General features: G+C 43.3%; 1 protein-coding gene across 1 annotated transcript in view; it reads left to right on the top strand.

Moving 5' to 3' along the window:
- The window catches only part of GMPR (guanosine monophosphate reductase), a 47,238-nt gene that overhangs the window by 10,411 nt on the left and 20,000 nt on the right, over positions 1–16,827 (top strand). The window contains exons 5-7 of the mRNA XM_064443639.1: positions 7,191–7,272; positions 9,633–9,739; positions 15,374–15,416. Of these exons, the coding sequence (XP_064299709.1) occupies positions 7,191–7,272; positions 9,633–9,739; positions 15,374–15,416 (232 nt within the window). The remainder of the gene's footprint in view (positions 1–7,190; positions 7,273–9,632; positions 9,740–15,373; positions 15,417–16,827) is intronic.

Raw genomic sequence — 16,827 nt, 5'->3', positions numbered from 1 at the left:
AGTGTCTCACAAATGCAGCACTGCCCCCCAGAATCAAGAGTAATGGTCCAGTGGTGGGGTCCACACACAGCATCATGTGCTTGGGTTGTGCCTACTCACTGAAATTAAAGCAAAACTTCAGTTGATGTTCATGATGGAGAGTCAGAATCTTTATATTACAGTAAACGTAGGCCTTATATATTAGTGTAATTGTAGCTGTTAGGGTTCTTCCATTTCACTGGAAGTCTGTTTAGCAAGCTGAGATATCTTTGCCAGCAAGCTTTGCCAAGTTTTTAGATGGAATTTTTCTTTTCGTAGCATTCTCTGTTCATTATACAGAAGAAATCCTAGGGGGAGGGGAGCAGAGGCTGTGACAGGAAGGGAAAGGTTGGGGCAGGAGCATACTTGCAGATGCAGTAGCACCCACAAGATGTGGGCCAGAGAGGGAGGCAAATGGAATCACAAAGCAGGAGCAGAGGTCAAGCAGCACAGGCCAGAAACTGTTGCTCCCCTTGGAGTTACTAGCAGAACTTCTCAGGGTCTTTATGGAGGCAGAATTCAGTCAGAGAAAGCCATGCAGACTGCTCCCAGTTTATCTCTGGAACATGCAGCAGAGTCAGTCCAGTCATGGCGTGTCCACCAGGGCTGGGGTCTCGGAGCAGGGGCCAGCTATGATCCCCGGGCAGGAGACAGCAATGCTGCTGAGGTTGTCATGGGTCAGTCACAATACTGAGTGCAAACACCCACCTGGTATGGGTCAGCCTCATAAAGGGCATCATCTCTCCATCTTATGGTAAAGCACCCCTTGCTTTGGTGGGTGGGAAGTGTCCTTTGGCAGTGTTCCTGATAGTATGGAGGCACAGACTGTGCTTTCCTCTAGGATACAAGAAGAAAGTTTGAGAACTGTTGCCACAGACACTTCTCCCCAGCTTGATCCATTGCCATTTGCCAGCAGCTTTCAATCAGTGCAGCAGTGTTCCTGTCTTAGTCAGTGTGAGTTGATATTTATAGCAGGCTTTTATGAGGCACAGTATCAAATGCCTGACTGAAATTCAGAGGCACTGCCCTACTGTGTTCACTAATTTTGTATCTCTGTCAGAGAAGCTGTAGCCTTTATAATCCTGTTAGGTGAAATCTTGATCCCATTAAAGTCAGTAGTGAAACTCCCTTTGACTTTTCTGAGGCCAGGATTTCCCTCAGGACTGACCCGCAGTTCAGTCATCCTGGATACTGCTGGAATGAGCTAGGGTGATGCTCATGTGAAACCTCAGACTGAGTGATGGTACAGCTGAATGTCGCCCTGAGTGTGTAAGGTCCACAGCTGGGGTAATTTGTTGTAGCCCCTAATAACTGACCACACTGAAAGCACGGTAGTCTATGTGCCTTTCAGTTGTTACTGATGCTGTTATTTTACTGCCAGGGGTAGCAAAGTTAGATAAGCTGTAAGGTAATTACTGGGCTATCTCTCTTTCAAGAAAGTCAGTTCTGCAGCAGGTTAGAAATGCATTGGTACACAGGCTCGTCAATAAGATGAGCATGGTTTTCTCTAATCCAATAATTTCACCAATTACTATGTTCCCTGACTACTTGCCCAAATACACTACAAAATGTATTGTCTGTAGAGGCTTTTTTGTACAAGTTGCAATTACTTTACTTGCTTTATAGTCTTAGTTAATTTTAAGGGAGTTTCATCTCTATGGTCTCAGTCTTTCTATATTCACCTTTTCAGATTTTTTTTAGTTGAAGTATTCTGGCTTTACCTTACAGGTGCTTTCAAAAGCCCTTTTGCCTCTATTCAGCTATCATACTGGAATCAATGGTAAAGCAAGCACTGGTTTCAGTGGAAGCAGAGTTAAACTGGATGGGAGAAAACAGGTTTCTGTGCTCTTCAGCTGTGATACTAGGGTCTCTTCACATAGAGATAGCTGTGCCTCTCTCACAGTGGGTTTTTTTTTCTTGTGCTCTGAGGTCTGCAAAAGGTACCTGAAAGAAGCAAGCCTGTCATTGGCAGGTTGAAGCCTGCTATGTAGAGCTCCATGTCTTCCCTGAAAATTTGTTAAGGATCTGCAAATTCAGAAAGACAGAAGCCACTGATGTGTGTACATGCATTCCAGGAAAAAATGTATGCTGGGGACATAAGTGCTTTTCCCTGCTAGGATGAGCCTTTTTGAATCAACATATGCAGTTCCAACATTCTCTAGCAGTAACTTAACATTAAACGTCTGGTTAGCATTTCTGAAGAGACAGTTTGACAACCCACTATGATCTGCTAATAAGAAGACATTGCTGTTCAAGTTAAATACATATTTGATCCCAAATCTCATGGAGCCACTGACTTTAATACCTGTTCATTCCTGTTTAGGAATCTGTTACATGTATTCCAGTATTTCACCAAGTCATAATGTGCTGTGTGTCATACTGCACAGGTAGTCATCTGCCTTCTAGATGTAAACTGCTTCCTTAATGGTGTAAGCAGCATGCTCTCCGTCACCCCACCTTGGAGTGTACAACACTTAGTATAACAAATTACCAGTGAGCACAAAGGAAGCAGCACTTAGCTGGAAACACTGTACCTATTATATATTCTTTATTTCCTGGCTGCTCTATTTTATTTTATTTTTAATCAATATCATGCAGTTTTGAGCAAAGTTAAGTGGTCCTGTGTCATAGACCACAAATTGCTGCCTAACAGTATCACTGTTTTTATAAGTGCCTCAGGTGGTGGCTTGTCAGCTGTTTCAGGATAATAAAAGGGGAAAGTAAAATTCATTAAAAATAAATGGTGAAATAGGAGCCAAAAATCAGTAAGTGGAGAACAGGCCTTGCCCAACATTCCCTGAGTAGTTCCTGTTGACTTCAGCAGGAGCTTTGTTTCAATAAAAACGAAGAAAACATTAGGTAAGGATTTTAGGATTTGCTTCCTGCTCTGCCCATATCAGTACTGCTAGAGACACTTGCTAAGTCCTGGAATATCATTACATAGGAAGTATTCTGAACACCTCTAGATCCTATATTCAGATCTCTACAAATGAATAGCCCATCTCAGTACAAATGCAAAATGGGTGATGTGGGTAACTGGACTTGTGTTTCATGCAGGTTTATTTTGTGCAGTTTTTCTAGTTAGGAACATGCCATATACATGAGACAAGCCACAGAGCTGCAATCCAAACCATACTTCATTTACAAACATCTGATGGAATGATGGGCCTGATGGGATTCATCCCAGAGTACTGAAGAAGCTAGTGGGTGTTACAGCAGGACGCCTCTCAGTTACCTACAAAAGGTCCTGGGAGTCTGGGGAGGTCCCTGCTGACAGAAAGCTAGCCAACATTATTCTAGTTTGCAAGAAGAGCATGAGGGAAGACCTGGGAAACTACAGACCTGTTAATCTGACCTCAATAGCTCCAAGAACTGTGGAGCAGATCAAACTGGGTGCTCTTGAAAGACACATAAAGAACAATGCAACATTCAGGCATAGTCAACATGGGTTCACAAAGGGAAAGTCCTGTTTAATTTAATATCCATCTGCGATAAGCTCACCTGAGGAGTGGGTGAAGGGAAGGCGGCAGATGTAGTTTTCTGGATTTTAGTAAGGCTTTTGATACTGTCCCTCACAGCATCCTTCTGGACAAGTTGTCCAACTGTGGGATGAGCAGGTACAACTGTGCGCTGGGTCAAGAACTGGCTGAAGGACAGAGCTTAAAGGGTTGCAGTGAATGGGACTACATCTGGCCGGAGACCAGTCACCAGTGGTGTTCCTCAGGGCTCAATTCTAGGGCCAGTTCTGTTCGGTGTTTTTATCAATGATCTGAAGGCAGGAGTTGAATGCACCATTAGCAAATTTGCTGATGTTACTAAACTGGGAGCTGCTGCTGACTCTCTTGAGGGACAAGAGGCCTTGCAGAGGGATCTAGAGAGTTTGAAGCATTGGGCAATCATCAATGGCATGAAATTGAACAAAACCAGATGCCAGATTCTGCGTCTGGGATGGAGTAATGCTGGGCACAAGTATAAATTAGCAGAGGAGTGGCTGGAGAGCAGCCCTGCAGAAAGGGACCTTGGTGTGCTCATTGACAGCAGGCTCAATACAAGTCAGCGGTGTGCCCTGGCAGCCAGGAGGGCAAACCACATCTTGGGGTGCATCAAACACAGCATAACCAGCCAGTAAAAAGGGGTGATTATCCCACTGTATTCAGTGTTGGTGCCCCCTCACCTTGAGTACTGTGTGCAGTCCTGAGCCTCACAATTTCAAAAGGATGTAAACCTTTTCAAAAGGACATCAATCACCTCTCTAGGAAGTCTGTTCTGGGTTTGAGCACTGTCTTGGTAAAGAAATGTTTCCTCATGTCAAGTCTGAACCTCCCCTGGGGGATGCAGCTTCGAGCCATTCGCACGTGTCCTGGCACTGAATCCCAGGGAGAAGAGCTCAGCACCTCCCTCTCTACGTCCCCGCCTCAGGAAACTGGAGAGAGCAATGAGGTTGCCCCTCAGCCTCCTTCTCTCCAAGCTAGACAAACCCAGTGTCCTCAGCTACTCTTCCTAGGGCATGCCTTCCAGCCCGGTCAGCAGCTTTGTTGCCCTCCTCTGGACACATTCAGGCACCTTCACATCCTTTTGAAATTGTGAGGCCTAACTGATGGGATTACATTCCTGTACTGTGTTTCTCCACAGTATGGGAATGCAATTAGTACAGCTATAGCAACTCATTTCAGGATGTGCTACTTCAGTATGCATCTGCCTTGTGCGACCCTTTGCAGAGAGGAAACCGTGGTCTTAAAATGTATCAGTTACCAGTTTGTTTACAAGAGTAACTCAAAGCATAAGTTTTAGCTCATAAAGTTCATGTTTTTTGAAATCCTTGGTACTTAAAAACTTTTTCCTAAAAGCCTTCTGCAATGGGGGCACTCCTGGCAAGGAAGTTTGTCTCTATACTCGCACTGGCTGCTGATCCACCAGATCCACATTTGGACACATAAAAGGGCCTGTCTCGTCACACTGAGCTTGCATCAAAATGTTGAGATTAACCGAATAAACATAGCCTGGCAGCTTTCTGCACTCATTGCACCAGTTTTGCAAACTAATTACAATGTGTATGCTAGAAGTCTGTTTTTTCATAGTTTCTTTTATTAATTAAATAAAAAAGAAGCTCCTTTGTATCTGAATAACATCATCAGTAATTTCATCACACTGATGTTCTCAGGGTGGTTTCAGGTGGACATATAAAAAGCAAAAATCTTCAGTCCTTCTTTGCAGCTATCTTACAGTCATTGTAGGGACTCTTAAAGAGAGGCAGTTGCCTTTTAGTGTCGGATGGCCACCTGGCCAGCCAACTCCTTACTCACATCAGTGTGATCAGCAACAACCTTCACCTTAAATAAACACATGCAGAATTAATTTAAAAACACGGTGACCTGTATTTACACTCCTGGAGAATAAAGCTTATCCCCACACACAGTAGTGCCATGAACTCCATCGTGCTGACCCTCCAGTGTTTTGTCTCTTGTGGCTTTTTCAGTGTCAAATCAGCCTATTTGGCACTTTCTCTAATTAAACTTCCAAAATGGAAGTTCGGTTAATGCAAGCTGTGTTTATTTCCTTTCCTAGGAGGAAACATCAGTTTCTAAAGTGATTGGGCTGCTACCACCAGCTTCATGCTCAGAGCCCACCCACACAGCCCGTTTGTTGCTCAGCCGGCCAATGGAGGGCTGGATCTGTTGGTCATGTGGAGCTGGGCTCCAGCAGCCTACTGATGGGTGAAAGCCTCATTAACATATCTCTCAGGCTCTACCCTTCATGCTTTGATGCCATCAAATGTATGAAAGAGTGAAGTTTAGGTCAGGTCTTCTGAATTTAGATTGCAGAAAACCATGGTTCAGGAAATGTAGGTTTGCTTGTCCACATCATATTCTGGATTTCATGGCATGCATAAGCCAGAAAAAGCTGTATCTCATGGTATATTTCTACGTCCCCCAGCTGAAGCTCTGAATGAAGTGATAGCCTCTACATCAATAACTGCAGAGTAGAAATAGGTAACACAATGTCAGGTGGAGTGCCATGAGTTTCTGCTCCAGTTTGGAAACATCGGAGAAGACAAATGTTCCTGGAGGCATGAGTAGATCACAGGGTGACTATGAGCTATGAATATAATACAAGCAAATGAATTCTTGTGAGTCAGGCAAGATACTTCTGTAGGAAAGGCAAGCATTGTGCAAAGCCCTGGTGAGAACTCACCTGTGCCACTATGACAGTTCTCATTCCTCAGGTTCAAGAAATACACGTTCTGTCTGGGGTGAAGGCAGGTAAAGACTAAGCAGTTGATTAGGGGCTTGGAGGGCCTACAGAAGAAGGCAACTTGAGAGAGCAAGACAAAGACTGAGAGGGCTGCCATCACTTTCAAGAAGGGTATTGAGGATGAAGGCCAAAGGAGGAAAAAAGCTATGGAAATGCAAGGAAAAATATGGTAAAGAACACAAAACACTTCGGGACTTCTTTTCAAGACGAAGACCTCACCATAAACAGCATTCTCTCTACATTTCTGCAAAATTCATGCAGAGGGAACCAAACCCCTTTCTTTCACCTCTGGCATCACCACAACCAAATGAATCTATATGGTATAAATGCCCTTATTTACATAGTCTGAATGTACATGCAATTTTGGCACCAATGTACAAAATGGCAAGAGTAGTACCTTCCTTACTCTTTCAGTACCCAAAATACTAAATCCTAAAGGAAAAAAGGTTTTTTTCAGGAGTTTAGATAAGATCTGAACATCCTCGCAAAATGTGAGGCAGGCAAATGGGATGGAGGGCTGTAGGCTGTTCAGGAGGGATAGGCAGGGCAGGAGAGATGGAGGAGTTGCACTGTGTGTAAGCAAGAGGTTTGACTGAATAGCCCTTATGGTTAAGGGTGATGTGGTTGAGAGCCACTGGGTGAGAATTAGGGGGATTGAAGACAAAGCAGGTATCCTGATGGGATCTTAAGGATTGGGGTTTACTGGACCAATCATGAAATTCATTTGAATCAAGACTACCTTTATGATTTCTGTAATCTCTGTGGCATGCACAATGAACAATATGATGAGCTATATTCTTCCCAACTCTGAACAGTTCAAGTAATAAAAGCTCTGGATAAAGCTCTACATTATCATCATTAGTCTTTACTGCAGTAGTCTTGAAATCTCCCATATATGTGATATTGTTCCTTCTGTCTAGGCAGGCAATGTGGTGACAGGAGAGATGGTTGAAGAACTTATTCTTTCTGGAGCAGATATTATTAAAGTGGGTATTGGACCAGGTAAGTCAAATCCAGTCAAATAAATGTGACTTATAGTAACATTGGTGGGGGAGTTGTCCAGATGGAACCAGTGTATAATGTTGCTTGTATGCCCATTAGGGTGCATGGACCCACTCAAGTCAATAAAGGAACAGTGCCCTTGGACATAGTATATATAAGAAATACATGGGCAGGGCGCTAGTGTTTCATACTGCAAAGTGTTACATATTCCATCTCCTGGCTGTGAAGATGACTATTATTGGAAGCACTGAGTTGCCTGACTTGCTGACATTATCAGTGATAATACGTGCTGTGTTTAGGAACACTTTTCTAGCCTGTTGAAAAGAGGCTGAGTCATCCCAGCTCAAAGGATACTGTGTTTAGGTATCCACTTCTATAAAGGAAAGATAGGTTTCTAAATAGCTTTGTGATTTGTGTTCTGAGGTTGCCCATCTTGTCAATGTCTTCAAAGATGAAATGGCATTAATTGTGAAGTATGGATGACATTGCTTCTACCTGTTACTATTGTCTGGGAGCTGTAATACTTACATTAATGCACTTACATGTTACCTGTCACGGTAACCTTCCTTTGGATAAATGGGAGGACCCTAAACTTCTTAGAACATTTTTCCTACCTTCCCTTCCCTAATATTGTTGTCTGGCATATATTGCCATATTGTTTTCCCTTTTTTCTTTCCCTCCTGTGTGCATTTGTTCATGTGCTCCTTCCTCTTGCTATCTTCTTCATAGACTGCAGCTGGGCTCACCATGCGTGGGCTAGATTTTAAACTGGCTAACGCAAGTGCCACTGACAGTATAGCCAGGGCAGTGCAGGCAGATAGTTTACTCTACAGTGCCAAATAGTTATGGTTCAAATAGAATGGATAATTTGAGCAGAGCAAATGATGTAATAAAGGTTGCAGTTATGCCCAGGAAGACAACAATAAATACTGCAAAATACGTGAAGAATAGAATAAATAGCAGAGGTGGTGTGGTCACAGGCAAGTTCAGATATAAAAGAAGAAATACTGTAGTTTGTAGCCTCAAAGTGGAAATAGTTAAGAGTAAATGCTGTGTAGCCCTCTCTGAATATCTTCCTGAAAAGATCTGTACAAGTTGACCACCCAAAACCACAAGTAACGAATGTTCCTCACAGAAGATCAGATCTTGAGGCCCTTTTCCAGTTAATGGTCCATCCTGTGGAAAATGGCAGTGATTTATTACAAAGCATTACATGTATAAGTACATACATTGTGGAGGTTAATTTAAAACTAATTTTCTTCCTACTTTACAGAAATACTTCTCAATGTTTTCACCTTGTCGCTTCTTTGAAAGATCTTTGGAAACTTTTACTTTAGGGGTATCAGGAGTATACCTGGATATCAGCTGGGTGAAAGGATCAGATTTCACTGCATTTGGTTTGGAATCTGTTTTGAAATTCTTGTCATCTTGCAGACATTTATGGTCTGTATCGTAAATTATAAGACCTGGACTGGTAAAAAGCAGTCCTCATTTTGACTCGTAATTTGAGGAGAAAAATAGAGAAGGTATTCCAAAAGATCTATAGCCATGCTACCATGTTGGACTATATTTGAAGTGGGTTTTTTATATATGTGTATACCTTTATTTTTATATATGTATATATACATGTACCATTTTTATATACATGTATGTATAAATGTATAAATAATATAGTTTAATAATCAGGTATAATTAGTATATTTCCTGTAATATTACACTATACAGCTTTCTGATGATTACTTATCTCACTTTTTAAGTGCTGTATGCTGATTTTCTTATATTCCCAACTGTTGCGATCAACCAAATTTTTCTGCTTTAAGTATTAAGCAAAAGATGGGTTTCTCTCCCGTGTGGAAAATCTCCACAAAAAAGAAAATAAAAGCACAGATCTTCCCTGATCATTATTTTATAAAACATAGGTAGAAAAGAGATAGAAATATTTAATGGAAGAAATATTCAGGTATTAAATGCTGCTGCTGAGTCTGATGAGTTGTGACTGGTCCTTTTGTCCTCCTTCCCTTCAGGCACCTCAGTCAGATTTGCTTTCTCATGATGTAGTAATTCCCTCGCCGGGAAGCATTACTGATGAGACCTAAACTGAGAATTGTGCCCCTGGAGAAGAAAGGGGGGATATTAGTCACGTCAATTACAGCTCCCATGAAGTGGTGTGATAGCATTTCAAAACTCAAGTTCCTGTGTACTCCTTTTATCCATGAGAAGCCAACGTTGGCAATAGAGACTTCTTGAGGGAAAAATAATACAGATAGAAACACATTTTTACCACAAGAAAAAGAAAGCAAGCTGTATCTTTTCTGTCAGCCTAATGGGCTATGTTTTTTCCCTCTCATTCCCTTGTCTAGGTTCTGTGTGTACCACTCGGATTAAGACAGGGGTGGGCTATCCACAGCTAAGTGCTGTTATTGAGTGTGCAGACTCAGCACATGGCTTGAAAGGACATATCATCTCTGTAAGTAAATATCATCTATTCTCAGATTCTCCCTGTGCAAATTGTTGTGGAATAAGAGAATCAAACAGTCCAGTACCCTGCATGTTAAAGGCTACCCTTCTGTCATCTCCAGCTGACCCCTATCCTAGCTCCTGGGGTAGTCATTGGAGATATAAATGTAAAGAAACCAACTCCCTCTAATGTTTAAAAAGACTTGGGCACCTTACTCCTGTTTGTGTCTTTGGAAAGCTGCTTCCTGCTCCCTGAATGGAGGAAGCTGTTATGTGAGCAGAATAGGAAGCTTGATAGTGTTTTCATATTGAAGCAAACAGTAATTCCTATGAAAGATTTCTGAAAAATTAGTGAAATGTAAACATGTCTTTCCCCAGCAAGTGGGACTGAGGGACAGGCAGGCTGCAGAGGGAGTAGAAGTTAAAACGATATGAGACCAACTATGCCCTTGTACCTGGATTGATTCAGATAGCATCCTCACAGAGCTCTCTCTGCAGGGGCAGGAGTGTTTCAGAGGTGGCTCTGTTGAGCAGGCTGGCACGTGAGCCACTTATGTTCTCACAAAGCTCTGGGGAAATAATAAGCCTGTGGAGAAGAAAAGAGCACGTATCTTTATTGCCTGCTAATGGCAGTTTCCACTTTACCAGCAAGACCAGATTCACCTCACACAGAAAAAGTAAATCTGTAAGCAAGGCCTCAGACTGAGCTAGATGGCAGCCTACAGCACCCAAAGTCCTGTGTGCTTAGGCACACCCAGCCAGTCTGTGTGCCTCTGACTCTGTCAGTCTTACACAGTCTCTGCAGGCTGTCTGTGAGGCAGCTGGTAATCAGCAAAGCATAGGGATCAGCCAGCTTGCTGTGCTCACAGGTACCCTCACAGCCAACAGTCTCCCTCTGTGGCTCTAGAAGGGACCACACACTGAATTTTAGATCTACTGCCAAGTGAATCACTGGAAGGCCTTGATTTGTTTGACCCAGTTGTGACTAGTATCCATGTGAGGAATGGGGGGTATGTTGTGTTGTTGAGGAAGGAGGGGAGAGGGGAGCAAACTGACTGTGGGTGGGCAAAGGGCTTGACTGTATTTCTTGGAGCTGTGGGTATAATGGAGCAGGAAAACAAGTATGTGTTACAGTCGGATCTCTCTTACTCTTCGTTGTTAATGCATATGCATTCCCTCCTCTCCGTGGCTCTCCTATATGAATTCTGCAGAAAAAAAGAAAAAGCAGCCTGTGATTTTATGACTTGGGCAGTATTACAAATGTTTATGTCTATAGCAGACAGCAGAACATGTGTGCAATAGAGCATGGAAGACTGACTCATTACTATGAAGGCTGGATAACTATAGGTGTCATCCTAGCAGTGGTGCTCAGAGACCCATCCTAGTTTTGCAATAATCATTTTCTGCTAGCAACCCTTAGAAGAATTTTATTATCCTGATTTTACAAGAAAACAAGGAGTGCGTATTTGGCCTACTGAAAAATGAGATGGTTCTGTACTATTCCTCCTTTCCTGCTTTGGGGATGGATCAGTTCCTGACCTGCTTAGATCGTGTTGGCTTCAGTGAGCCCACAGTGATCGACCCCCTAGCCATTACAGGGGGAGTATAGCAAAGAAATTTAATACCTGTCTGCTACAACATCTAGGCTGAAAGAATTAGCTTGAGCTGTAACTGGGGTCTCTAACACCAATGCAACTCTGTCACCCAAGCTAAGGAGACTAAACCAAGTGTGAGGATATTATGCCTGAATTCTGCAACATTTAGATAGTTATTGGTGTGTTTAGTTGGGAGAGAAAAGGCTGGACTGCATGGTCGTTGCCAGAGCTCTGGCAAGAGTATCACAAAAGAGACGTATCCTCCTGAGGGAAAAACACCTTATGGGAGCAAGCCTAAGTATATAATTGGGTCTAGTGGCAACAAGTATATGTGACATCCCTCAGAATGTCTCACTACTCTGTTATGTAGATTCAGGAAGGGGCACGCTCTGCCTGAGCCACAGGAGACCTCTACAGGCAGGGTCTTACCACAGCTATCTACATCAATTCAGCAGGAGAAAATACGTCTAGCAGTTTTTTGTTATATTGATATGGAAGTGGCAGGAAGGATGTGAAAAGATTGAAAGTCTACCAGCTATCTTCATGTATAACTGATGGTGTCATATGGGTTAGTCCCTTGGGATGCTTTCTTGCATATGCTTCTGTCTTGTCCAGTACCTTCATAGAATTTCTCCCCTTTCTTGTTATGTTGGCTCAGCTTATGTATGAAGGCAAAGAAGTTCTACTCATGGAATGGGAAAGTGACAGTGCTGAGCACAGTACAGGCGCTGCAAGAACACAGCACACTTGAAGCCATTCTGCAGGAGCTTTGCTAGGATGGCAGCACAAACTGGGATTTTAAATGTTTGTATTATTGAAGTGATCATGTATGATTTTTGGAGCTGATATGCTGACAAAGAAGGTGGCAATTTTTAGGCAAATGTGATAGCCCAAGTGAACGCCTGGTGTCTCTCTAGAGCCACTTACACAGAGAAGGGGGAAGTGAAATGGCACCAGTTACTTTCCTCATGCTAAATTGTCTTTAAGATTCAAAGCTCACCTCAGAAATGAATCTTTCATGACTCACTGAAAGAAGAGAGGAAACCCTCTCTAAGATACAGGCACTGTTTCTGTCCCGTGATATTTGTCTGGGAGCCAATAGTCTCAATTTTCAGTCTCGCTAATCCATTGGCCTTGAGAAAGTGCAGCAGTTAGTTACAGTGGGAGTGGCCGTTTAGCAGGAGAGCTCCTTCAGAAACGCCCTACTTGAGATAAAGTTTCTTTTTCTTGTAGGTCAGAGAACTACTCTGCTGGATAGAGAGGCAGTCACGTATTCTAGTAAGCCAGCAATGTGGGGAATGCAAAGCAGCCTTGCATGTGTCCTCTCTCATTTGGCTATCATTTGATAGAAGTCCCTTTTTCCCCTTCACCCTGTCTGAGTGATGGGCCACAAGCGTTCAGTGAAAAGGATGACTAAGGGGTTCTTCACACAGCTACTGCTGTACCATCTCTTCCTCCATGCAGGACACTTTCCTCACAGAAATATGCCCAGCATATGTAGTTCAGAATAAAGCACCGTATGTATTGTTTCTACTGCTGTATATTTCACATACTTTATAGATCTTCTGCATAATAAATAGCTGTTTGCTGATACTGTAGGAAGGGCTGGTTATACAGTTTATTATAAAGGTTGCTTAAAACGTATAAATCATAGTTATAAGCTTACTATAAGTTGCATATAATATTAAATATTCAACCAGTTCATACTGGTTTTCCATGCTCTATTTCTTTTCCTCAGGTTAAACTTTGTTGTTGTAATACGGTTTATCTGTTCAGAGAGCAAGGCTGGGGAAAACATCATTTTAGCCACGTTAAAGTAATTCTGTTGACTGAAAAGCTGTTTTGCCCTCTCCTTCAGCTTAGCACCCAGTTATCTCTAAGTCAAGCCCTCTGCAGGCCCCACAGCCACCCTTTCTAGTAGGCTTACTTCAGAATAATGCCAGTTTTCCTGAATTCACAAGGGGATTTGTATAGATACATTTCTGCAGGGCTCTGAGTTAGAGGGTGAGCCTGCAACAAGCTCTGTGACTGAAGCCCGGCAGTTCCACCAGTCATTTTGAGTCCAGAGCTAGGCCCCCATTGGGACAAGATGAACTGCAAGGGGAAGCTTCCCCAACCATACAGCAGAACAGTCTTATTTTTTAAATAGAGTGCTTGACTTTTCACATGGAATGAAATGGTTTAATGCATACAGCTTTGTTATATAGCATCTTCTGGCATAACTACTTAGTATGTCACCTTTTTGTTTCCCTTTCTGTGAATTGTTAAATTTACCTGCTTATGTGAAGTAAGTGGAGATATCTACAGATAAAGAAGTGCTGTGAATCATCATCATTGGTTCCTTTTATCTTAAATGGTAACTCATGAGCTTTTGGGAAAGTCTCTTAATCTGCTTAGCATTTTGTAATTTGGTGACATTCAAAGTGATATGTTTTTGAAGCCGATGATTAACCATTACACACTAAGGCCCCCATCCCCATGGTACTTCTGAAAGCATAAAGCCTCCATTACTGCCACTGCTGGGTTAATTGTAAGTGAGACACGGAGCCACACAACAAGAACAGACTGAAACCCATCTACCAGAGAGCATTCATAGCCAGTCTGCCTCAGACAGTAAGTGTCAGGCAAATTCCTGACACTACTCTTTGAAGATTAGACCCCTCTTTCTACCTCGGCTCTTCCTCCCCTGACACATGCACACACACTCACACCCTCCCCCTGGCTCTGACAGACTTGTCAGAGGGAAAGACTTACACAAGCAGAGCCCTTAACAGGAGAGAGATTCAGCTGTCAGCCCAGCACTCCTTTCTGGAGCTGACAGCAAGAGTGTCTAGCTCAACAAAAGGCATAACGTGCTAGAGGTTATCAGCAAATGGAATAAAAGCCTTTAAAGTTCTACCAGGCACTGTTTGCAGTGGGATGCCCTTTGAAAAGCCACTCACTTTCGGATCCACCTGCTCAGTTTGTGTCTGAATCCTTTTCTGCTCACAGAGGGGTTCTAACACTCAGCCCCACTGCCAGCTGCCCGCAAAAGCCAGCTCTAAAATGGCTGATGGTGGGGGTGTCTGGCTGGGCTCAGCCACAGGTCATACATAGGCATGCACTTCTGCCAACAGGGAGGAGAAACAAAATGAAGTAACCATACGGTCTGGGGAGTAGCTTCAAAAGCAGGAAAGCTGTTGGCAGTCTGCAACAGACCCAGATCATCAAAGGAATGGGGAGCCCTCTTGGTACAATGACTGTGTAAAGTAGAAGGATCTTTCATCTGATGCTCAGACCTTTACAAAACCTAAAGAACTGTAGCATATGATGAGCTCTGCGATGTGCCATTCCCTTTCTACAGCCCTATCATACAAACATAACGTCTCTCCCCTCAACCAAAACCCCCTCATCAGCCACTTCTTTGCTCTGCACTGAAACAGAAACACACAGATCTAAAGTGCTAAAGACCTCAAAGTGCTGTTGTTTCTTTACCAAACCCAATAGCAAACAGTGAGGAGTATGATGAGAGATTCATTTTCACTTACCAAAGATTAGATTACCCAATTTGCTTAGAGATTATCAGATCAAAATCCAACATAGCTGATGGTATATTTCCTCACCCCTCCCACTCTGACCTTTTAATGTATTGTAAACTGCTGAGAAAGTTATTTTAAATGTTTTGGGTGGTTTAAGGTAGGGGTTTGTGGTACCTCTGCATCACACAGCGTTTAATTAAAATGGCAGGGAATGATTCAGATCATCAGAGGAGGTTTTGTTTTCCAGATTCTGGAATTTAGGAAATTGCAGTCAGGAATTTGCATTGCTGCTGTTACGAGTGGTATTATCAGTAGACTATACGGTAGAGTAAAAGAGCCTAAAGAAGGAAAGCAATAGCAAGGATAATATGGATTCCCTAAAAACTCAGCCAAGATGATGTATACCAATGGTGCACAGTCAGCTTGTGGCACGCTGTTCCTGAGCAGGGGCTGCAGGTTGCAGGGAGCTGGTGCTTACCGGGTCCTTGGGTGAGCTCACTGCCACTCAACTGTCGTCTTTTCATTATGCAGGATGGAGGATGCAGCTGCCCAGGAGATGTCGCCAAAGCGTTTGGTAAGGACCGTGTGTAGTGCCACCCATTACACCCCGCCTATCTCCAGCACAGTCAGCAGTGATGCAGGAGTCAGTTTGACCCTGAATGTGTACTCAGCAATAGGTTACATTCGTCCCTGTGGGTGACTCCAGTGAAATTAATACACCAGACATGAATTTGCTCTTTGGACCAGGCAGTCCAAATTCTGCAGTGCAAAACGTGCAGTGGTCAAAGTCCTATTTAGAAACTATCTGCCAGGTGTGCATAGGATACAGCCACTGGGACAGTAATACAAAGAAAACTGATAAGGGTTTCTTCTGAGTAGGGTTCAAAGATGCCTGTAACATTGCCAAATCTGGCTGACCTGGGCCTCGAAGGGACGAAGAGATGGTGGAATGTGTGTTGGACAGAAGAACAAAACAAAAAGGCAGGCCAGATCCCTGGAGATGTTCTTGGGATCAGCTGTCCGCTTGAAGAGATGAGATGTTATTTATACTGTATCCCCTAGAGCTGAGCAGATGTCTAAAACATCTAAGTTAATAATTAACAGATTTTGCTCTCATGCCAATGGCTTCAGTGAATTGCACCAGTTCTTGCTGATAGAGAATTTAATCTGTGAGTATTTTCTGTCGGGCATGAAAGTTACTTCGGGATGGGGTCACGGTCAGAATTGTCACTTAGCCATAACCTTGTTGCAGCAGTGTATGTGAACCAGGTGCTAAATGCATCCTGGGCTGGCAGGATATTTAAAGACACTCCCCCCCCCCCCCCAGAATGCCAGACCCTTTGAGATGCTGCAGTGGGGCAACACCCAGAATACAGTGGGATAAAACAGTCTCTCACTGGGATTTCAGAGTGGTACAATACAAAAGACAGCACATTATGATACAGCATGTCTGCTTGGCAGGAAGCTTTGCAAGTATGGAAAGCAGGGGCAGGCCTAAACTCAGATTACAGACCTGCCAAGAAAAACTCTTGGGCCTCCTGGGAAGGTTGAAACCAAAATCTGTCTTCTAAGTTTGCAGACAGCTCCTGCTTTTAGACAGGTCAGATGACAAGCAAGACGTAGAAAATGTAAAGCATAGCTATGGAGTGATTGCTACCAGCAAGGAATCTGCTCAGTCACGGGATTTCGTGTCACCCTGTGTTACCCAGTGGGTGATGTGATGTAGGGAATAGATATTTCCAGTTGGGTGATTCTGATATAGCTGAACAGCAGTATCCACCCTCTTTGACAACAAGATTGTATTAAAAAACCACCGAACCTCTCCTCAGCCCAGCCCACTCTGACATCATGCCGCCTGCAGTGAGGCCTTTGTTCTGCCTGACCTTCTCTGGCTACATAGCTTGCCTGGTTCTTGCTGGTGGTGTTGTCATTGGGAGCTTGTGAACTGAGACTGCGACCTCCCTGCATTCCCAGCTGCCTGCACA

The sequence above is a fragment of the Phalacrocorax carbo genome, chromosome 2 (genome assembly GCF_963921805.1).
Source record: "Phalacrocorax carbo chromosome 2, bPhaCar2.1, whole genome shotgun sequence".
In the NCBI taxonomy this organism is placed as follows: Eukaryota; Metazoa; Chordata; class Aves; order Suliformes; family Phalacrocoracidae; genus Phalacrocorax; species Phalacrocorax carbo.
The sequence above is the reverse complement of the archived record's forward strand: the minus strand, read 5'-3'. Positions and strand labels throughout refer to the sequence as shown.